Raw genomic sequence first — 24467 nt, forward strand, 5'->3', positions numbered from 1 at the left:
AAAGAAAAAAATAGAGGGTACCAAACTGGGCATGGTGTTCTATAAAAGTCCCAACAGAAGCTAAGCTGAAGGAAGAACTCTTGGCCCTTACAGGTCATTTTTTATCATCTTAAGTACAAAACAAACAAAAGGTGTTTATATCAATATTAAGTTGGGAATTCCGGCAGGTGTTGTGCACATTTTGAGCTCTCTCAGTAGTGCTAAACATCCAGGATTTTTCCACAACGTCATTATCACTGATAAATTTTCATTTATTAGGACTACATCCTAGCAGGCCTTTTTTTTTTTAAATCTCATCTAACCCCTGTTTTACAGATGAGGAAATGGAGGCATAAAGAGGTTAAGTATAATACTAGCCGGAGGCCACACAGCTAATAAGGCGGAGATGAGTTTGGATTCAAGTCTGTCCAAGTCCTGATTCGTCACCATTTTGCTGGACCACCTCCAGTGACTGCTTGTCAACTAGTGCAAATCTATGTGAAAACCCACATCACACAATCATTGCACCTAAAAGTTAAAAGGAGTCTCAAGAAAACCCTGTTCCCGGGCCCTGACGCCTGACAGATGAGTGACCTGCCCCAAGTCACAGACCCAGTTAGTGCTGCCAAAGGGATTAGGCCCAGGCGCCCTGCCTCCTACTATAACTCCTGCCCACCAGCCTCCCAGGCAAAACGGGAGCAAGCCCATGAGGGGCACGGAAACCCACCCTTTATCCACATGAGAGTCAGGAAGCATTCACCCTAATGCACATCTGAGAACTATCAGCAGAATAACTAGACAGTAACACTGCTGCTTAGAGAACCTGCTAATAGTTAACACAAAGTGTTCCTAACATAATTGAAAAAAGCTGTAAATGACGTTCTAGGGAAAAAAATTCACATCCTAGCTACATAAAATATACATAGTGCAAAAGGTAAACTTCAACCGAGTGACAATTGCTAAATTCTGAATTACTGAGGTGTGGATTCATATGGTTTTTATCTCTGTCAGGTACTTATGGTCTTGATTTTGTTGTAGCTAAGTATCGTTTTTACTTGTGCCCCAGTATGATTTTACACTTGATCCAATGAATTTCTTTGTGGAACTATTTTTATAATTTACTGAGATTGTTTTAAGCTTTATACTGGCCTCTCAATAAGCTGTCCTGAACACGCAATGAGGATCCTACCAAAATAATCCATCAGGGGTTGACTGGCAATGGCAAAGCAGTAGAGAAGCCACGTTAGGAAACTTTCTGTTAATGAACCTTGAAATTGTTACGCACTTAATAAAACAGAAAGGAACATATTCCTAGTTCTGTTTTGCTTTTTTAAAGCTAAACTACAACTGACAAGAAAAACCAGAGATCTCAGAGTCAAATGCTGTAAGCAACAAATAAAATTTTTAGAAATCTCTCTAGCTGCATACAAACTATAAGTTAATTTTTACATACTCTAACTTAATTGTGAGACAAACTGAAAGTTTGTTAAAAATTCCTGAATAAAAAATAGACAAGGTTTTGCAAGTATTTTACTCTCTAAAAACTCACTTGGCCAAACTATCCCTATAATCAAGTATCTCAAAAAGCATTTAATTGGGGCTTATCTCTAATGTGATCTTTTAATTGCTACAAATCAGGAGGTATAAAGATTCTTCTAAATATAAACAATCCAATGCAACCCAGTGAAGCCTGGGGGAATGGGAGAAGATAGGAAAGATAGGTACCTCATAGTTTGAGAGAAAATCTAGTAATTCTGATTGAGATGGGATGTAGAGAAGTGGTTTCATCACCCGGCGGACAAACTTCTCAATGTAAACAGCACTCATGGGGCCTTTGTATTCGATTGGTCCAAAACTAGTGCCAAAAAAATAAAAATTAAAAATACACCATGCATTAAATCTGTAATATATACCTGAAATCATCAACATCACAAAATGAAAAAGTCTTGCTTTAGGATCCCAACTGTTTCATATGTAAGTAGCCTTCCTTGTCTCAGGAGGTAACTGGAGGGCCAATTAAGAACAAGCATTTTATGTAAGGGGGGGTACAAGTGGCCGTTACTTTTTTATATGAGCGTAATTCTGCAAACTGAATTTCAGAGCAAAGAACATTCATTCTAGTCTCTGAAAAAAATTAATTCTCACAATATTTCTTTAAAAAACAAAACAAAACAGACAGGCAACCCTGGAAACTGACCAAATGCCAAAGGATTCCAGGATCTTAACTACACAATTCAATTGGGGGTGGGGGGGAGGTAGGGGCAGACTTTCCAAGTCACTCCAAAATAAGGAACAAGTTGAGCAGTTGGTCCTTGGCCTACTAAAAAGTAGTTATTAAATATTTTTAGATGCACTTACACAAAGGATCACTAAATGAAACTTAAACCTATTTAAAGCTTTATTACAACAACAAAAAATTATATGAAGGTATGAAATCAGGGACCTATGCAAACGATCTTATTTTCCCCTCCAGTTGTGCTTGGGAATGCACAGGAATTTGATTTAGTATTGCTAAGCAATGCTTCCAACATTCAGTTATCCTCCTAAGCTAATCAGAATCCTCACATGGCTTTCTTCAATCTTGCACAAAAGAGACATTGCTCAAATATAATTGGATGGTATGTGGTGGGGGTGAGGGAGTACGGTGAGATTCACCAATTCCATAACCATTCTTCTCTCTAAATAGAAATTGACATTAAGCCTACCGTTAATAGCACCAATAGAGCACAGTAAAGAAATGTATAAATGGTGATCACATAACTATAATATATGGTTACAGAAATTAACACACACATATAATGTGATGAGATAAACACAATTCTTCGGTGTGCACTGCAGAATATGATACCATACAGAGGAATATTAGCATGAAAAAAGTAAAAATAGCATTCTACATGCACAGCTGAGAGACTGGGTGAACAATTCTGTCAATTCAAGACTTACTACAACTCATTTGTTAACTAATTCAAGTTTTAAAATTACTACCACCACCAACCCCATCAACCACCACCAATTTTTAATTTAAAGGAAGAAATCAAAAATATCATCTGATAACTTATTTTGTTGAGCAAAAAGGAGGCAAGTGATCTGGAAACCTCGTTACTCAAGCAAACAGGCTCTGCTGAGGTTCCCTGGTACCGTGTTACAAGGGTCCCAGTGACTCGTAATGAGACGATCCCAGGATGCAGGATGTAGGACACGTTTTGCCAACACACTATAGCCATTGCCTTAGGACAAGCTGAACTTTGCACAGAGTGTTTTGAGAAAACTACTCCCTGCTTCAGAGCCTGTTATAAACTGCCTTTGTAACTGGCATCAATACAAGCCAAAAAATGGAATCTACTTTCACAAAACAGAAAAGCCTGTTAATTTCTGTAAGCAGCTACTACTAGTTAAGCCATTACACAAACAGCAGCAGCAAGAACACATACAAACAGCAGCAGCAAGAACACACACAAACAGCAGTGGTCTGTCCAGTGATGAGACTCAAGGGCCATATTTGCAACCACCATTAGCCAAAAGAACCTCAAGACTACCAAATGCTCACAAGAGAGTTTAGTTGAAGGAACACATTCATTCATATGTGTATGTATAAAATAGAGGACTTGAAGATTCTTAAATAGAATATGAAAAGGCTACCTTTTGGGTATCTCTATGCCTTAGCACTTTCTTCTATTTTTGGAACATCGGGAATGGTAGATGTTGAAACGGGTATTAATGGGTCTGAACTGACTTAAACAAGTAAAAGTTGTAAAAGTTTAACAGGCAAAGATGAGGGGCAAGCACTTCAAGGCAAGTACCAGCCTCAAATTCCTCATGTGTAAAATGAGAGGGTTGGACTAAGTATTTCTAAAGTTCCTTTCGTGTCCTTCCAATCTTTCCATAAAACTAAGAAAACAAATAGTGTAAGACAATGTTACACACCCACATATCCCAAAAGGACATTTGTACTCAATTCAAGGGAACTCTTGTGATTTTAATGTCACATCAAGTTAAGTCTACCTCTGGGCAGCTGGCTTGGTTACATACAGTTGCATGACCTACACTCCCTGCTAGCCATCTGTGCCCTATTTCCTATTTCGAAAAAAAGAAATGCAGGGATCTCTCCAGGGAAAGCTTATCGCCCATTACACAGCACTGACTTTGAGTTCCTTCAAGTGTAACACCTTATACTTACTTTTAGGAAAAAGAAAAAAAGTAACCATCAGAAAGTCATTCTGAGAAACTGTTCTTATATCCAGAGGAAAATTTGAGGGTGGAGATAGGGTAGGAAAGCATGTTTTTGCCCAAATACTATTTAATAGCTCCTGAGAAACAACACTCTGTTCCACACAAAGGTTACGTTAGAGACATGGGAGTGAGCTGAAAGATGACAGATAATCCACAAATGATGGTCTGGTGATGTTTGTAATAAATCCCCATTGATTAAGGCCCAGGAATTTTAGAGGGAGGAAATAAAGCTTAAAAAAGTAAAGCTCTTACTGGTGAACTCTTCTTAAACCATTTTACAGTAACAAACTTCAAACCAATTACAAACAGTAACAAACTTCAAGCCAATTACACTACACAGAGTCCAGAATCCCATCTCCTGTCTCCAAAATCCTTCAAGTCAGATTTTAGACATAACTTAACACCCACAGCAAGGTCTGGGCAGTTTTCCAAAATCAAACACCATTATTTCTGCAGCAAAACGAGTACAGTGGCACCTGATGTGGTATAAAGACTATAGGTGGCCTCTTGGTACTTCAGGCCAGATGAATGCATTTGGGGACAAAGTTCACGGAAGTCTTTCAGGTTTTAAAAGCTCTCTGGATTTCAGAATGATAGATTATAGGATTGCGGACTTGTAGTCTTTTTCTTCCCAATTTGAAAAGATGTTAGATACCCTCTTGACTATGCTATGCTGCCAGGTAATGGGATAAGGACTTCTGTATATTTTTATACCATAAAATACTTTTCGAACAGTTGAAATGTTCAGCCACACAATGGAGTAACTGGTATAATAAAAACAATGCTATCGAATATGTAATGACATGAAAAAGTGTTCACAAAAGAAAGAAAAAGCAGTTGAAGAGACAGTATTACTACATGATCCCATTTTTTAATTTAAAAAGGGGGGGTGGATATGTATAGTCACAGGAGGATATAAATCAAAACACACAGTGATTATGAATGGCTAATAAAATCACAGATCCTTTTATTTACTTATTTTTGCTTATCTGTATATTCTCAATTCTCTACAGTGAATATAACAAAATTCACTTTGAAACTGATAAACTTAATTGGAATTAGAAATGCTACTTGAAAGTTCTTACCTCCGATGATACAGATATATTACAGGAAAATAAAAGAAGTGTTTCTGTTTTCTGCATTTCCCCTGATTCCACCAACAGTTAACTGCGACAAACAACACCTGCAAGTCAAAGAAGGTTTCAAATGACTATAAATAGCAACTGAAAAATTGCCAAGATTTAAAAGATAAAATTATAGAAATGGAACAATTCCTCTCTGAAACAGAAAGTATTAAAAAAAATTGTTTTGAGTGTTCAAAGAATGTCATCATTTACCACGACAAGGACAAAGAAAGACACCTGTCCACAGTGTCCAGCTAGGACTCCGAATATTTTGGAGTCTGGCCCAAGAGGAGAATGATTTGCTTCAAATTCTGAAGTGAGTGACACCAACAAACTTTTTCTAAGCATGATTACACTAAAACTCAGTAGTAGGATGTGTCTTTTGTTAGTCAAACTGAGCATCTGAGAAGGAAAACAATCTTACCTACAGATGAAATATCACAAATTTCAAAGGACCATTTTTAATAACTATATTAAAAACTAATAAAGATAATAGATGACTAGAGCTATGCTCTAAAATGTACCATTAGATAGCAAAATATGGATTAAGTATGTATTTATAGGTAAATGCTAAAGTATTTAAGGAGGAGTATCCCAATGTCCACAATTTACTTTGAAATGTACCCAAAATAAGATGGATTAACAGTTAGATTGTAGCAGAGTGTCTCACCTTTGCTACTACTGACATTTTGGGCTTGAATTGTTACAGGGTTTTTTGCTGATGTGATGTTTATTTTTGTTGGGGGTTGGGGGAGGGGAGGCTGTCCCACACACTGGATGCAGCATGGTGTAGGATCCCTGGCTTCTACCCATTAGATGCCAGTAGCATCCCCCTCGAGTGGTGACAACCAAAGACCTCTCCACAGTCCCAAAGGTTCCCTGAGAGACAAAACTGCCTCTAGTGGGGAACCACTGATTAGAGGGATGGTAAGATGAATAAACACATGATAAAACAAGTGTAATAAAATGGTGATAGAATTTAAGTGGCAGGTATATGTCACCTTTGCTATGTATTTTAAAATTTTTATAATAAAATATTGAAAACATATGAAGACTACAAATTAAAAGTCACTTTCAGATGCCTTATATTTAGATAGCAATGTTGCTCAAAACTTAGTGGAAACTCTCAAGAGCTCCTTTTATAGTCTATCTATTAGAAAGAAGAGCAACAATATCTTTACTAAGGTTGACATCTCAAAAATAGGGCACAATCTACCATGTATGCTAATTTTATTAAGTAATGTGGCGCAAAAAATTTTTGCCTGTTTCCAAAAATAAACCCAGTCCTTTTCCCTATTGAGAACATAGAACAATAAGCCCTCAATTTAGAAGAAGCTGAAAAAATTTTTTGAAAAAAGCAGAGCCCATCGGTTGTGGACGGCACTGTAACCTCTACCACTTGTCCCGTGACCTTTAACAAACCTCTCTGCCCTCTAAACCTGAGGTCCTGCTTCAGAGGAACAAGGCTACCAGCATCAGCTTGCAGGGCTGTCCTGAGGAACAGCATGGGCCTGCACACCAGCACACCATCCCTACAGTCACTCTGAAGGACATATTCCCTAGGCTGACAGTAAGATAACAAGTAATTGACACTTACCCTAAAATACAACAGATTCTCCCCTTTTTCCCCACAAGTTCTCTGAATTCAGAAAACTTGGGGAATGACTGACAAAGTGGTGACTTCCTTTAAGCTTGCCTCCCAGTGCTCCCTTAGAGTCCTTTCCTCCCTGTAAGTGCCGGATTGGTTACTATCAGCCATTTTTAAGGGGGGTGAGAGAGGGGGGTAAAGGGAAGACAAGGAATAGATCAATTCCATGGGTCCAAAGCTGGAACACAAAATCACAACCCCCTCAGAATCAATGTTATAGGGAATGAAGAGTTCTATTTAAATACTACTTGGTACTACACATTCAGGGATATAAAACAGTTAAAAAGGCTTTGCCAGGCTGGGCAGGAAGCCTAGCCACCTTTTATAACATTGTTTCTAAGAAAAACCAACTGAGAGTTCCAAATGAACTTCTGGAACTCAGCTGCACCACAAGTTACCCCAGATCAGTGGGTGTCAGCAGCAGCCTCTTAGAACCTGTGGGATGCTTTTCTGCCGGTTGCAATGACTGGGAGGAGCTATAGGGCATGTAGTGGGCAGAGGCTGTGGTACATATCCTGCAATGTTCAAAAGTGCTCTGCACAGGGAATAGTCATCCGCATCACCCAGAGCAGTTTTAAATGTCCTGCCAAATACTAATGTTGAAGGAAACCTGTTTGTTATTATTCAAGCTCAGAACCTAACTCCATTTTATATGTGAATCCAAAGCATGGCTTTTGTGTTCACTGAATTTCTTGGAAGGCAACTTCTTTTTAATTGAAGGCAGAAAGTACTTTGTTTGGTTCAGAACTTTACCAAGAGCTGTTCACCATTTAGAAAAATCAAATCACTGAGAGCAATGCCCTCATGGCACCTAAGTTGTCAACACATCCTACTTTTATGGGCCTGCATTTGTAACTGTCCCATTCACAGTGGTTCTACATAAAGGTACAGCACTTACATACTGAAACAACATGTGATTTAATTATACACCACTTTTCTTTTTCCGCCATCTTTATGTTTCAATTAGCACATTAGATTGGCTATTTTGAAATTATACGTACAGGGAAGTTTTATCATCTATGAATTCCTTTTGAGGACAGAAAAAGGGACATCATAAAATACATACATAAGGACAACGGGGATCCACTGGATTTAAAACCACTGCCAGACAGAAGGCATATATATCCATTGCCTATATATCCCTCTTATCTAACACAAAGGTGGCATTCATTAAATATCTGTTGAACATAGTTCTGGTCCCGGGATTTAAAAGGTCTGCATAGTTACACTGTACTCATGATACATAAATTTCTCTTACATAAAATAACTAATCAGCAAATATCAAATGTATATTCAATGAGGATTTTCAGTCTTCCCACCGAAGCCAAACAGCATGGCACCCTGAGATAAGCACTGGCCTGCATCACAAGGAATTGCAGAATCTCCTCCCTCTCCTGCCTCTGACCAACTATGACCATCACAGTCAGAAATTCTATTTCTTTATAGAAGGCTTTACAATTTACGAAGTAAGGCTCCTGGCCTTCACCCTGGCAAAATCAGCCATCTGGGTAAGGTGTCTCTATGGGGATAACCAGCCCTGCACAGGAACTGACGGTTGTTTGATTCTCAGGCTGAAGGTCAGCATTACCTGGTCTGAAAGCTGACTCGCTACTTGTTCAATTTCTGCCCTGGCGGCGATGGACTGCCCACACCACGGAGCGTAGAAGAACAGGAGCACCACCTCCGAATCCTGGCGAATGTGCTCTGCGTAGTCCAGCTGCCCCTGGAAGAGGTCAAGAACCGGAGACCTCGAGGAGAAAAAGCTGACAGGTGGCTTTGCTGGAATTATCACATCTTTCGCTCGACTAGAAAAAGAGCAAACACAAACAAGATTGTTGATCTTCTTCTAACAACAGCTCTGTGTGGAAGAAAAATGAAGCTTAAAAGTCTTCTTTCGAAAAAGAAAATGGAGTTCCCAAAACACTGTCCTGGAGTATAAAAGTAATATTTTGTGCTAAGTTAAGGCAACATTTGGCTGAGAGAATGCAAGACATGAATAACATGTTAAAACGATTCTTGGACTTCCCCAGTGGCGCGGTGGTTAAGAATCTGCCTGCCAGTGCAGGGGACACGCATTTGATCCCTGGACCGGGATGATACCATGCCTCGGAGCAACTAAGCCCGTGCACCACAACTACTCAGCCTGCACTCTAGAGCCCGCGCACCTAGAGCTCGTGCTCTGCAACAAGAGAAACCACAGCAATGAGAAGCCTGCGCACCACAACGAAGAGTAGCCCCCGCTTGCCGCCACCAGAGAAAGCCCGCACACAACGATGACCCAACGCAGCCAAAAATTTAAAAACATAAATAAATAAATAACAAAAACGATTTTTTTAAAATTTATTTTATTTATTTATTTTTGGCTGTGTTGGGTCTTCGTTGTTGTGCGCGGGCTTTCTCTAGTGGCGGCGAGCAGGGCTACTCTTCTTTGCTGTGCACGGGCTTCTCATTGCGGTGGCTTCTCTTGTTGCGGAGCAAGGGCTCTAGGCGCATGGGTTTCAGTAGTTGTGGCACACAGGCTCAGTAGTGTGGCTTGCAGGCTCAGCAGTTGTGGCACATGGGCTTAGTTGCTCCGCGGCATGTGGGATCTTCCCGGACCAGGGCTTGAACCAGTGTCCCCTGCATTGGCAGGCGGATTCTTAACCACTGAGCCACCAGGGAAGTCCACAAAAATGATTCTTAACAATGTCTGCCCAGGTATGGGGTGGGAGGGCAGTGGAGAGCAGAAGAGAAGGGTGTCTTTGAGAGAGCGCCAAATCCTAACCACTAGACCACCAGGATGAGTTGAGAATGGTGTCTCTGAATAATCCAGATCCTTTCCTCCCCCACCCAAAAGACTCCATCCTCATCTCTCCGCAGCCTTGCTCTCCACAAAAGCCAATGATCTCCAGGGTTTCAGAGCCACCAGTGAGTCACCCAGAATTAAGGGGAGGGAGCACATGTGGCACCACTAATAGGCATGGGAAATGCTTACAATCAACTCATGTTTAGTTTATTGGCTGGAGTTGGCCTGTAGTTATCCAGGGCACTCAGGCAAAAGTAATAATTAAATAATAATGTAGATTTCTCCAGATATATGTCATGATCCGAAGGTTAATAAAGATGAATAACAAAGCAACAGCCCATTTTACAGGAAAACAGGTTTCCTAAGTACGTATTTGAGATTCCCAGAAGGTCAGGAGGAGAAAGAAAATAAAACTAAACAAGTAGTCAGAAGTCACAGAGCTGCCACTATTTCCCCATCAAGACAAAAAGGTCTCGGTTCAAGCTGCACCCCACCAAGTTAAAGAATCCTAGTAAATGCCTTGAGCTGTCCACGTATCTGCATTAAAATAGTATAAAACCATTATAGCAGCTTAGCTAAGAAACCAATAGAGGAAATAAAAATGGAACCCTAGAAAATATTCAATTAACCCAAAAGAGGTAATTCCCTGGCAGTCCAGTGGTTGGGACTCTGCTTTCACTGCCGAGGGCCTGGGTTCAGTCCCTGGTTGGGGGACTAAGATCCCGCAGGCCCCATGGTGCGGTGGGGTGGCGGGGGGGGGGGGGGGGAAGAAAGCAGAAAAGGACCAAGAAAGGAACAAAAACCAGAAGGTACGAATGGAAAACAAATAGCCAGAAGGTAGACATAAACCCAACCATATCAATAATTACATTAAATATGAAAGGACTAAACCACCCAATTAAGAGGAAGAGATTGCCAGGCTGGATAATGAAGCAAAACCCAACCATATGCCATCTAAAAGCATTCTGAACATAAAGACATAAGGATGGGAAAAAATAAACCACATAAATAGTAAGCATAAAAAAGCTGTAGTAACTCACTAGGTGAAAGGATAAATAAACTGGGGTGTATTCTTACAATTAAATGCTACTCAGCAATAAAAAAAAAGAACTGATACACACTATAACTGGATGAGTTTCAAAATAATTATACTGAATGAAAGAAGGCAGACACTAAAGAATACGTATGAGTGCATTTATATGAAATTCCAAAACAGGCAAAACCAATCTATAACGAAATGAATCACATCAGTGGTTGTCTAGAGCTGGGAGTGGAGCAGGAAGGCTAACTGCAGAGGGGTACTGAGGAAATTTTCTGGGGACAAGGAAATGTTCTATATCTTGACTAAGAGAATGGAGATGGTTACATTTGCCAAAAGTCATGGACCTATACATGTAAAATGTGTGAATTTTACTGAACGTAAATTATACTACAATGAAGTTGATAAGCAAAAAGCTTTGCTGGTGTGTCACCTCCTTGGTGAGGATTGCTCTGATGAGTCTACCACAAGCAGGCGGCTCTCAAATTTTTTTTATCTCAGCTTCCCGTTGAGAAGTTGCTTTCATAGCCCTCACCATAATCTGTAACTTACTTATTTTACCTGTTTATTAACTCCATGAGGGCAAGGATCCTGGCTCTCTTTTTCACTGTTATATCCTCACTGTTTAGCAGTTCCCAGTACTCTGAAGTTCAGTAATTTGTGAAATGAACAAACCTACCCTACACCTTACCTGAACCTATGTGAAAGCAAATTAAACATAAATCCATACAGACGTATATTATATTATTAAGAACAATCTGAAAGAATCAAAATGTCAGAGACTTCCCTGGTGGTGCAGTGGTTAAGAACCCGCCTGCCAATGCAGGGGACATGGGTTTGAGCCCTGGTCCGGGAAGATCCCACATGCCATGGAGCAACTAAGCCCGTGTGCCACAACTACTGAGCCTGCGCTCTGGAGTCTGCGAGCCACAACTACTGAGCCCGCGTGCCACAACTACTGAAGCCCGCCCACCTAGAGCACGTGCTCCGCAACAAGAGAAGCCACCACACCTCAAAGAAGAGTAGCCCCCGCTCGCCACAACTAGAGAAAGCCCACGCGCAGCAACACAGACCCAACGCAGCCAAAAATAAGTAAATAAATAAATACATTTATTTATTAAAAAAAGCGTCAGAAGGTCCGTTTGCCTTACTAGGGGTGATTCTAAGGAACACCTAATTGTGTTCTAACTTTATACGTGTGCAAATGAACTCGATAATCTGGTTTCTCAGAATACAGCAAAGTAGAAAGAAGGAGGAACAGGAAGGAATGTGCTGCTAGCTCTGAGATACGCAGCAGACAGCCAGATATTTAGGATCAAAAGAGAAATCACACAAATACCCAAGACCTAAGCTACTCTAAGAGCCTTGAGTCACTTAGTTTGAGGAAAAGAGTCCACCCCCTTCTCTACATCTAGAAGGTGTCAGCTTCCTGAGTTAAGACAGTTTTAAATATATTGCTTCCCCATTTTAACCAAAAATTATTAACATCATAAAGTAATGCCGTTAAAGGTTGCTATTAAATGCAACTCTCCTATTTATGCACTCACACTAACATTTTAACTCTGCAATCAGGGAGGTCTGTCTATGTAAAATATCTTCATAATCTGAAAAACAGTCACTTACACAATAATTCAAAAAAAAAAAAAAGTTCAGTAAGCAAATGCTACTGTGCTTCAGGCACTGCTCTACAGGAACCAAGGCTATAGGAGGGAGCACATGTTCTCAAGGGGCTTCTTTTCTCAGGGAGGGAGACAGGCAAACAACCAAACGTGTAAACAAACATAAAACCACACAAAATGATCATGTTCTGTGGAGAATTTAACACAGTGATGAGACAGGAGACCTGGAAGCTCCTCGATGGGGTGGTGGGCAGGGTGGTATCTTTTAAGCTAAGACCTGAGTGACAAGAAGACAGTCATTAAGACGGGAATAAAGACACAGACCTACTAGAGAATGGACTTGAGGATAAGGGGAGGGGGAAGGGTAAGCTGTGACAAAGTGAGAGTGGCATGGACATATATACACTACCAAACGTAAAATAGATAGCTAGTGGGAAGCAGCCACATAGCACAGGGAGATCAGCTCGGTGCTTTGTGACCACCTAGAGGGGTGGGATAGGGAGGGTGGGAGGGAGAGAGATGCAAGAGGGAAGAGATATGGGAACATATGTATATGTATAACTGATTCACTTTGTTATAAAGCAGAAACTAACACACCGTCATAAAGCAATTATACTCCAATAAAGATGTTAAAAAAAAGAGATTAAAAAAAAAAAAAAGTAAATGGCAACCATGAGCCAAGTCATAGTTTGATACCTCTATTTGATTGCATCTTATTCCTGAGTTATGACACTGAATAAACATCTTTCAACAAGAAAAAAAAAAAAAAAAAGACAGTCATGCAGATGGGAGGGAGGTCTTGCAGCAAATAAGTGACACATTTCTCAGCAAGTCCAAAATGCTCCTCTTTGGAGGTATTATTTTTCTACTATTCAAATTTCGTCTTAGAAGTTAAATACGCAATCTGAGGGGAAACGTAGGTCTGTGACAGTCAGAGGATAATCATCAACTTAGCACTGTTGCGCTGCATGTTCAGAGCAGCTCCTCAAGTAAACGAGCCAGACAAACCCTCCGCCCGCCAAAAAGCAAACATTAACCAGGGCAGAGGAACATACGCCTCTGCCCCGACAGCAACATTCACGAGTTTCCATTTAACTCCTAAATTCGCTCTCGTTTTTGAGAAACTATACCTAGATCAAAGATTTCCTGCAGCCTTGAAGTGTAAACCTCAGGCACCAAAAACTCAAGAGTTGGTTGCAAACAAGGAAGGCCTGTTGCAACTCCCAATTTTTGTATGAGACTCATACTCTACACTTCCTCCCAAAGGAGCTGAAGCAGCTTTGAGCTTACAAAACGAAATACAGCAAAATGAATATACAAAGCAAAATACATATAGAGATAATAGAGACAAACACACAAACACACAATTTTTTTCCCCACAAAAAAACACACGCACAAATCAGGGTAAAAGGAAAGCGAGGATGAAGTCATGGAGATTCAATGCATAGAAAAGCAGGTAGGATAGAGATTTAGGTGCCCAGAAATGCACAGTTATTCGTAGTGTTTCAACCCCAAATCAACCTTTTCTTAATGCTATCTGATTTGAACTCAGCTAAGCAACAAGACAGTGAAGAGGGCTGTCACCTATTTCAGGCCTGGAGCTATTAATAAAAATTAATTTAAAAAAAATTCTACTCTCCTTTAAGCCTCTGTCCTCATTAACACAAAGATCTTAAAAGTAAAATAGGAAAAGAGTAGCAGAAATGTTAGAGTCAGTTGTAGAGCGGTAAAGTAGTAACATGACACCATTCCATCAAAGGAAACTCTAAAAAAATCAACCTGAGTCTATTAAAAGACTGTGAAATTTGCCAGTGGCACACAAAGAAGCTGGACAGGCAAGCAGCCTGTTCACTGGTTCACTCTCCTTGCCTGAAGTACGTGGGGACCTTGCTCAGTCTGCTCTAGTAATTGGATTTACACTCTTCCATCTTCCTGAAAATCTCAAAGCACTTTCGTATCTATTAAGCCCTGTTCTCTCAGAGCAAACACTGCAGGTTTTTACTATAGATGGACAAAGTGATGCAAGTAAGCCCCCCAACCCTTGCAGGAGAGAAAACCTCTCCTCCTAATCTGAATCCAAATACCACCTTGCAATATTCTACCTTGTAAAATACTTTGTCTAATTTCCTTGTACAGGACGTGATAAAGAACAAGGTAAAGAGACTAATTCCTGACAATAAAGGATTCAAATTCCAGTTCAGCCACTTATTAGGCGGATGTGATTTGGGGCAAGTTTTGCATCATGACCAAAGCTCCACTCCTTCGTGTGTAAATTGGAAGGGTAAGAGTATGTATATCCAGACTTCACTGGATTGAGACTTAAGTGATCCACACTAGGCTCTCAGATCACGTGTTAAGTGAATGAATGCATTCATGTAATCTGCAGTTCTCGAACAGGCGATTCTGTTCCCCAGAGGGCATTTGGTACTGTCTGGAGACACTTGTGGTTGTCACACTGGGGTGGAGGGGTAGGAGCAGGTAGTAGGTACTGGCATGTAGTAGGTGGAGGCCAGGGATGCCGCTAAACATCCCATAATGTACAGGACAGCCCGCCACAACAAGGATTATCTGACCCAAGATATCAACAGTACCAAGGCTGAGAAACCCCGCTGGTAGTATAGCACCTGTCACATAGCAAATGCTCAATGATAGTTATTATAATTTGTTCTTTCCACTACAATCCCCAATCCTTTGACATCTCTTTGACAACAGGGCCCACATATTGTCCTTAACAGACTCAATAATAATGTTCCAAGTTGAAATCTTCCTCGTGGCCAATATGCCAGTCAGTGGCACCACAGATTTATATATTGGAGTCCCAGGAGATACACTGTGGATTTGGGAGCCCGAAAGCACTCCTGAAATTTAAAGTAAATTTTCTATTTGTGTCCTTTCCCGAAGAGAGACATTAACTCTCACTCTTCCTGTTCACTACACTCCAGTCTACTCAGGCCTTCCTTCCAGTTCCAGGAAAACAGCAGCCTTGTCCAGCCTCAGGTCAAAGGACCTTTGCACTTGCTCCTTCCTCTCCCCTGGACGCTTCCCCCAGATCTCCCCAATGCTGGCTCCTTCCCCTTCGTGGGTGCGTTTCCTATCTAGCTCCCTTAGGAAGGCCTTTCTGCCCCACCCTCTTCGCTTCTATTCCCCGCACAGCACTTACTGAAGCTCTTTAAAATTATATTAAGTTTTCTTATTTACTGTCTGTACCACCCCCTGGAATGGAGAACAGGGACTTTTTATCTTCATCGCTCACCTGGATGAGCGCTCCGCACACAGCAGGTGCGGATAATAATCGCTATATCGATGAGTGCATGAATTCTCAACATGTGGGACGCTAAAGGTTGTCTACGCCTAGCCTAGGCATAAGGGAAATAAAATGGGTGATAAATGAGGGTCCTGCAGCCTGGGCAGAAGTGACAGGTGCACCCTCAAGAAACCCCAACAGCTGACAAGCAGCTCGAAACCTGGCCCGCCTTCCTCGGTATTAAAATGGGAGGAAGGGGCGCCGGGCAGCACCCCAAAACCTCGCCTTATGGCTCGCTGGCCGGAGAGAAGGGAACGCGGCGGGCATGGCCGCATGCTGGAGGAGGGTCAAGTCCATCGCTCCAGGCAAAGTCAGGCCCGACTTCCCGGGAGGCCGCTACGACCCTCGACCCCGAGGCCCAAGCCGGCTACGCGCCGCCCGCCGGGCCGAGGGGGCGCCGGGCCCGGGGTGCGGGCCGCCTCACCTGCAGGTGAACTTGAGTGCGAGGAGCAGCGCGCAGCCGAGCGCCACGGCCCCGCAGAGCAGCTCGGGCCGCCGGCGCGCCATGAGGGAGGCGCCGCGCAACCCGCGGCGGAGCCGGCCCTCCGAGGAAGCAGCCGGGGCCGGGCTGAGGGAGCCGGAGCCCGCGGGGCCGCCGCCACCGCCACCCTCGTCCTCGGCGTCGTCGCTGCTGCTGCCGCCGCCGCCGCCGCGGCCTCCGCATTCCGACATTACATGCTCCCCGTCGCCGGCTTTATACCGCCGCCGCCGCCAAGGGCCCGGAGGCCCGGCCCGGCCCGTCGCTCCCCAATCCCGCAACTCGCCGAGCCAGCTAACCCGGACGGTCCACGTCAGCCCCGCCGCAGCCGCGGCGCCCGCCCACGCGCAGGGGCTCCGCCCCCACCCGAGAGGCTGCGTGGACACCACCCATCAGTCCCGCCCCCAGAGAGCCACGCCCCCTCGCTTACGGAGTCTGCGCGGACCCGTTCCCCGCTGGCTGCGGGGCAGCCACGGCGTAGTCCCACAGGCCCCGCCCCCGTCCCTGACGTATGCGCCGAAGCCGCCATAGCCACATGCGCGAGATGGTACCCAGTCCACTGAGTCTGCGCAGGCGCCGGCGCCTAGCGTCCGGCGACTCCTATCCCGGCATCCAGCCAGCGCAGACCTCAGCAGCTCTGGGCTCCAGGGAGTCCGCGCTTGGCTCCTTGAGTTTAAAGAGCCGTGATAATGACAGCAGTCGTGTCTGCTAATATCACTACAGGCTCCGGAGGATGTAGGTGCCATTTATTGTCCCCGCTTAATGAAAGGAAAACACGTACAGAGGCGAGAAGTGCCCGCGGATCCAGGAGTGAGGCGGGAGAGGTCACGGCCTCGGTTTACACATCTGTAAAATGGGGGTGATATCAGTACCACCCTCACAGAGCTGCTTTGAGGATTTTGTTTTATATAAATTTATTTTATTGTAGCTGTGTTGGGTCTTCGTTACTGTGCACAGGCTTTCTCTAGTTGCGGCAAGCGGAGGCTACTCTTTGTTGCAGTGCGTGGGCTTATTACAGTGGATTCTCATTGCGGAGCACGGGCTCTATCTAGGTGTGCGGGCTTCAGTACTTGTGGCACACGGGCTCAGTAGTTGTGGCTCGTGGGCTCTAGCGTGCAGACTCAGTAGTTGTGGCACATGGGCTCAGTTGCTCCGCGGCATGAGGGATCTTCCTGGACCAGGGCTCAAACCCGTGTCCCCTGCATTGGCAGGCGAATTCATAACCACTGCGCCACCAGGGAAGCCCTGCTTTGAAAATTAAGTGAGGTCATTGATGGAAACTGCCGGGCCGATAGTGAGTACTCAATAAATTTTAGTGACTGTCGTCTCCCAGTGTCCATTTCCTGCACCAGTGAAGTGCTGTGCGCCTGAGCACCATGTCCCTACATCACACCCCTGGGAGGAGGGTCTGTACAGCCTGTACTCACTTCACAGGTGGGAAAACCGAGGCTTGGAAAAGCCACGTGACTGCGGCCACAAAGCTAGTAGGTGAGGAATTCAGGCTTAAGGGCAATTTGGTTAACAAGCCGCTCCAGCGACACACTGTTGACTCTAAATCCTCTGTGACTCTAAATGTTAGGTCCTTACTAAGTAAGTTTTTTTTTTTTAATTATTTTTGGCCGCGTTGAGTCTTTGTTGCTGCGCGGGCTTTCTCTAGTTCTGGCGAGTGGGGGCTACTCTTCGTTGTGGTGCGCGGGCTTCTCATTGCAGTGGCTTCTTGTTGCAGAGCATGGGATTTGGGCATGCGGGCTTAAGTAGTTGTGGTACACGGGCTCAGTAGTTGTGGCTTGCAGGCTCAGTAGTTGTGGCGCACGGGCTTAGTTGCTTTGCGGCATGTGGGATCTTCCTGGATCAGGACTCGAACCCGTGTCCCCTGCAGTGGCAGGCGGAGTCTTAACCACTGCGCCACCAGGTAAGTCTCTCTAAATAAGTTTTTGTGATTAAAAACAAGTCGGAGAAGGATGAAATGTGAGTTGAGAGTGACAGGAAGGGATTGTTTCCCTGGGACAAGTGTACCTGGAGCTAAGAAAATGTCCATAATTACCAAATTGCTGGGGCCACAGATCTAGACTCGACTTCCTTTGTCAGTAACTACAAACCAGGCAGATAAAACTCGGAGGGAACTAAGGCAGTATGATGCCAGGCAAAAAAAACAAAAAACCAGAAGATGAGACCCTACCTGTGCCGCAAGCCAGCCGCATGACCCCGGTGCAGATTTTCCAGGGATGTAAAATGTGCTACGAATGGTCACCTTCGTAGGTGACCCAGAGCATTAAGTGTGTTAACCGCGGAGGCCCAACATGGTAGCTCATATTCACCTGCCATTTTGCTCTTTGGTTTCTACATCTCTTTGTTCTTTATTTCCTTCTTTTGTATTAAGTGGATCTTTTCTAAAACATTATTAATTCCTTTAATGATTTAAAACTTTTTTTTTTTTTAGTTACTTCAGATTTATACTAACTTAATTCCAGTAAGATACGGAAACTGCTCCAGTACAGCTCCGTTTCCTCCTCCCTTTTTTATGCTATTATTACTCTTTTTTTAATCTACTACAAACTGAATAATATAGTGTTACCTTATTGTTTTATATAATCTTATTGGAAGAAGCTAGAAGAGAAAAAATGTATTTCTAGTTTTTAAAAAAATATTAACCTTATTTACCGTTTCTAGTTCTCTTGATTTCTTTGTGTAGATTTGAGTTACATAGTATATTACTAACAAAAACAAATATGGTCCAAAGTCACCGGTACCCATTCACTGTAGGTTGCTAGAACAGAATCCACACTACTCTTCCATAAGACACCTGTTGTTTGCACAGGCCTTTATAAGGTTCAAAGTACTTTTGCTGCCTGTGGGTTATCTCATGAGACCCACAATATCTTATGGCAATGCAGGGCGGCGTCTTACAGGCCAGGAAACCACCCTGGATCAATAAAAGGATGTTTCCTTTACTATTCTCTTTCTAGACATCTGGCTGCTGCTCTGGCCCTAGATGTTCTCCTGAAACGGTGATAAATTCATTTCAGATTACACCAGGCCATCTGGGTCAGGTGGCACTGCTCTTCAAGGCTACGTCAGCCCTAACTAGTCCACATCAACCAGTATCTGAGCTTTCATGGCCACTTTTTATACCATGGTCAAGGTGGTGGCATTTGAGTAGGGGGCAGGGGGAAGATTACATATATTTCTCCCAGGTATTAATCCTTTTCTTAGAATCGGAGAGAAATAATGCTTGTAAATTTTTTTCTTAATCAGAGCTCTTTTTTTTTTTTTCTTTCGTGTGCTAATAATCATTTTTCCCCTGCTCCAAATTTTGTAATTCTGTCTTCTTAACTGTCTCATTACTATTGTTTCTAAGCCAAATTTGGTTATTTTTAAAAGTGAGTTACTATGGTAACTCAGTATCACTTGCTTCAAATATTTTATTCTACTTTGTCCTTTCAGCAGTTTCCTTTTTTTAGAGATATAAATTTATTTATTTATTTATTTATTAGTTTTGGCTGCGTTGGGTGTTTGTTGCCGCGTGTGGGCTTTCTCTAGTTGCGGCGAGCGGGGACTACCCTTCGTTGCGGTGCGTGGGTTTCTCATTGCGGTGGCTTCTCTTCTTGCGGAGCACGGGCTCTAGAGTGCAGGCTCAGTAGTTGTGGCACACGGGCTTAATTGCTCCGCGGTATGCGGCATCTTCCCGGACCGGGGCTTGAACCCATGTCCTCTGTATTGGCAGGTGGATTCTTAACCACTGTGCCATCAGGGAAGTCACTCACCAGTTTCCTTAAATCTGAGTCTCTGGTTTGGTATTGTCAGTGTTTCTTACACAAGAAAACCCATATTTTACATTCTGTAGTTTCAACTAAATTTTTTAAAAGTTGAAGTACAGTTGATTTACAATATTGTGTTAGTTTCAGGCGTACAGCATAGTGGTTTTTTGCAGATTATGTTCCATTATAGGTTATTACAAGATATTGGGTAATTCCCTGTGCTATATACAAGGTATAGTAAATCCTTGTTGCTTATCTATTTTATGTAGTTTGTATCTGTTGATCCCATACTCCTAATTGTTCCTTCCCTCCCTCCCTCTCTCCCTTGATAACCGTAAGTTTTTCTGTGTCTGTCTGTTTCTGTTTTGTATATAGATTCATTTGTATTATTTTTTTAGGTTCCACATATAATGGATATTATATAGTATATTTCTCTGACTTAGTTCTCTAAGCGTAATATCCTGTGCCCCATCCATGTTGCTGCAAATGGAAATATTTCATTCTTTTTTATGGCTGAGTTAATATTCCATTGTACGTATATATACATATATATAGCATATATATGTATAAAACATCTAATGCTTGTTTTTTTTTAATTTTTGGTTGTGTTGGGTCTTTGTTGCTGCGTGTGGGCTTTCTCTAGTTGCGGCGAGTGGGGGCTACTCTTCGTTGCGGTGCACGGGCTGCTCATTGCAGTGGCTTCTCTTGTTGTGGAGCAGTGCTCTAGGCACACGGGCTTCAGTAGTTGTGGCACGCAGGCTCATTAGTTGTGGCTCAATGCAGTTGAGCAGTTGCCTACAGCTTGAAAAGCAGGGGGAGTGGGTAGACTAGGGTGTGGGTTTGGTTTGGTTTTGTTTTAGGTAATGAAATACACTAAAATTCATTGTGGTGATTGTAGCACATTTGGAATCTACTAAAACCATGGATTTGTACTTTAACATGGTAAAACTTTTGTTATAAAAATTGTATCTCAATTTGTTAAATGTTGAAAAAAATCCACCCTGGAGGAGATATGGAGATAAACATGTCCAAGTAGACATGCCAGTTATTAGTTTTGTCTGCTGTTAATATTCGGGCTTTGCTCTTTCATACTTTTTTTTCCTTGCCCTTTTCTCCCCCTCACACCTCGTTCTCCTCTTCGCTTCTAGGGTGGAGGTGTGACTTCACTATGGAATAATTCGCATTGACTTCCTGATGCTGAGACCAAGGCTGTGGCCAGGGGGGATTCTTAGCCGAAATGAGGCAAAAAACTGGATGATTTAGGCAGAAATGGAATTTACTGAAAGGATAGTTCAGAGCACAGAGAACTGCAAGAAAGCCCAGGCACAGAGAATTTGAGGTGGGGATGTGGGTGTGGAAAACAAACAATTTTCGTCTTGACCGGTCAAACTTCTAAGTTTCTAGCCTAGATTCCAAAGGTTCAGACAACCAACTTGTTAAACTGCAAGCTAAAACAGAGCACCAGAGACAGCTTTTTAACATCTATTCTCCCTGGAAAGAGAGGATAAAAGGATGGAGAAGAAAAACATCATGAAGGCCATCAGACTAAGGAGACCTAGCAGAATGATAACACTGCCAGTCTGCTCTACAGAAACAGATTATTTATTTGGCAAATAAGATGCACTCCTAACGCACCTGCCAAATAAAACTGGTCCCAACTGCCTTCCATTCATGGGAGGGAAACCAGTCTCCTGCGGTCTTCAAGGAGTCCCCCGGGCTTGCCTTTCACTCTGCAGCCTCTGGTTCTGCTGAAGGCACCGCTTCTCTCTCGTCTCTCTACTTGCAGCCATGCTCCCTCCACCCAGGCGGGACTCGCACTGAACAAAGACCCTTTTCTGTTTGCCACAAACCCCACTGACTCAAGGTTGTCATGAAGAAGTGACTTTCGAGCCCATCAGCCATTCCTTCTGACTCCCACCCCCAACAGGGACTCTGCACTGGCAGTGTCCTCATGAGGTGGCGGCCCTCAAACCCTGACAATGACTCTTCTCCCTAGCTCGCCAGGTCAGGAGCAGATCTGGGTCTCAGGACAGCTCAGCCCCTTCCTTGTCTCTGCAAGCCCGTCCTGACCACAACTTCAGTGGTCTTTCAACAACCAAAACGGCCCTATAGGAGGTGCTGTGCTAGACAGTTGTGTCTGTGGAATCCCACAGCCCACGTCTTAGCTGACTGTGTGTCCCCTTGCTGGGCATTCATCTGAATGAGACACAGAAGAGCCCCCAGAGGTGTTAGCATGTCAGTCAATAAGAGAAGCCTCTTAGCAATCTGAATCGGAGGAGAGCGGGACAGAGTGAAAGCTGCTGCCATGTCTCTCTAATTTGCCTTCTGTCATTAATTGCTTAAATGAAAGTGTTTTAAAAAAAAATCTAGGGAATTCCCTGGCAGTCCAGTGGGTAGGAGTCCACGCTTTCACTGCTGAGGGCCCAGGTTCGATCCCTGGTTGTCGGGGAACTGGGATCCCGCAAGCCCAGCGGTGCGGCCAAGAAAAAAAAAAAAAAAAAATCTAACCTTGTGATTTTAGTACCCAGTTTTTTTGGTTTTTTTTAATTAATTAATTTACTTTATTTTTGGCTGTGTTGGGTCTTCATTTCTGTGCGAGGGCTTTCTCTAGTTGCGGCAGCGGGGGCCACTCTTCATCGCGGTGCGCGGGCCTCTCACTATCGTGGCCTCTCTTGTTGCGGAGCACAGGCTCCAGACACGCAGGCTCAGTAGTTGTTGCTCACGGGCCTAGTTGCTCCGCGGCATGTGGGATCTTCCCAGACCAGGGCTCGAACCCGTGTCCCCTGCATTAGCAGGCAGATTCTCAACCACTGCGCCACCAGGGAAGCCCTAGTACCCAGTTTTAACAATTCTTTAAGGAACTGGCAAGGACCACACCAAAAAAATGAAAGACATCTGTATATAAAATCTTTATTACGGGCAGTATTGGTCCATACACTACACAATACCAACAGTACAAGTTTAATCTTTCAAAATCATCATTTAAACAGCAAAAGACCAAGAAATAAAATTTGAGTCAACTGATTATTTTTCAAAATATTCTCAATGCACATTATCCTCAGTTCCCTTATTATAGTGAAACATACAAATACAGAAAAATACCCCATTTAACATATACTAGTGTTAAATGGTTATTTGGCTTAAAATCTGAGTTAAGAAAATCCTTTTTAGCAACCTACATACAGATAAGTAGCAAACTTTATTATATTAGACAAATTCATTCCTCTTAAAACATGTGAAGAATTTTCATCCATCATGTGTTCTGATCCTAGTACAGTGTTTCTCTCTCACCATCATGATTCTTATCTGAAGGACCAACTCAAGAAGTCGTCCTCAACATAACCTTATCCTCTTCCCCAACACAATTCATCCAAAAGTCTGTTCAACAGATGGCAACCAGTAGCGGTCGCTTTGCCATTTGATGCCGTGAGAGCCTGGCCAAACCTGTCAAACAGCCCGTTTTCCTACCTACTGTGGGTTGCTGCTCAGGAGGGACGAGAGACGCCAATACAAGCAGAAAATCTGCAGCTCCTCTGCTACGTGCCTTACAACACTTTCAATTTTTCTGGTCAATGCTCTGATTAGGTAACATACATAAAAGCCAGCATATTAGTTTAAATCTTTAAACAAAAAACTATATTTTCCAAAGTCATTATCATTGGGGGCAATTAAGTGATCTTTTCGTGCTTTGTTGAGCTTCATCTTTAGGGCATCTCTTCTCTCTTCCCATTCATGAAGTTCAGCATTGCCATGTGCAAATTTACAGCTGCTTCCTTCCGTGCAGGTACCATTCATATACCTGTTAGGACAAGTCAGCTTGGTAAGCGTCCACCAGCTTGGTAAGCTTCCACCAGTTGTTTATAAAAATCTTTAAAATGTGCTCTTCACTACCTTTATGGTTTGCATTAAACTTTTAGCTCGAAATGTTAATCCTAGAAAAATGAATATTTTATTGCCTTGACATCTACAATAATTAGTACTTTAAACTATTTAAATGCACTATTTAATGAAAAATACAGATTGTTGGGGGAAAAAAGACTACGCTCCTTCTTGATGCAGTGGAAAGAAATCAGAAGGGGCAGGAAGTAAAAAATATCTTCAATAATTCTATGTATCACATGGATCTAAGTTTGGAAGTCAAATAGAAACAGCAACAACAAAATGAGGAGCAATTCAAAATTATCTAGCTTTTCACTGAAAAATTTTCTAAGTAAACTTAAAATACTAATATTTTCCTTTGACCTGAGAAAGTTCCAGATTTATACTTGGAATATAATTCAAAGGCAGTTTCAAAACTGATGAACATCTACTACGAGAAAGATTATTGTGAATGGTCAGAGAATCTCCACTGCCAGTTCAGAGATCATTTGGGCAAGCTTGAATGAACTTATTTCCCTATTTGGTTATCTTTAAGACTTTCACGCCAGTACCGGCAGACTAGTGAATCTTTTCATGTAACGCAGAAGAGTGAAGAAATGTTCAAGGAGCAACTAAACTTTGAGC

At 42.8% G+C, this 24467-nt stretch overlaps 2 protein-coding genes across 9 annotated transcripts in view; both read right to left on the reverse strand.

Annotated features, from left to right (window-relative positions):
- The window catches only part of TXNDC11 (thioredoxin domain containing 11), a 64809-nt gene extending 48275 nt beyond the window's left edge, over nucleotides 1-16534 (reverse strand). Inside the window, exons 1-4 of one of the 6 annotated variants that reach the window (XM_082359949.1) lie at nucleotides 16153-16534; nucleotides 8570-8786; nucleotides 5295-5392; nucleotides 1705-1834 (exon numbers count right to left, since the gene is read on the reverse strand). In XM_082359949.1, coding sequence (XP_082216075.1) covers nucleotides 1705-1834; nucleotides 5295-5392; nucleotides 8570-8786; nucleotides 16153-16400 — 693 coding nt within the window. In that variant the 5' untranslated portion in view covers nucleotides 16401-16534. Of the gene's footprint in view, nucleotides 1-1704; nucleotides 1835-5294; nucleotides 5393-8569; nucleotides 8787-16152 lie in introns of those variants that run through there. The other 5 variants (XM_082359951.1, XM_082359950.1, XM_082359953.1 and 2 more) reach the window with 5 other exon arrangements.
- A 6326-nt stretch (nucleotides 16535-22860) lies between these two features.
- Nucleotides 22861-24467, reverse strand: part of ZC3H7A (zinc finger CCCH-type containing 7A) — a 34653-nt gene continuing 33046 nt past the window's right edge. For all 3 annotated transcript variants that reach the window (XM_082359948.1, XM_082359946.1, XM_082359947.1), the window contains one exon: nucleotides 22861-23763. In XM_082359948.1, the coding sequence (XP_082216074.1) occupies nucleotides 23574-23763 (190 nt within the window). In that variant the 3' untranslated portion in view covers nucleotides 22861-23573. The remainder of the gene's footprint in view (nucleotides 23764-24467) is intronic.

This window comes from Balaenoptera borealis, assembly GCF_965194805.1.
Source record: "Balaenoptera borealis genome assembly, chromosome: 16".
NCBI classification, from domain to species: domain Eukaryota; kingdom Metazoa; phylum Chordata; class Mammalia; order Artiodactyla; family Balaenopteridae; genus Balaenoptera; species Balaenoptera borealis.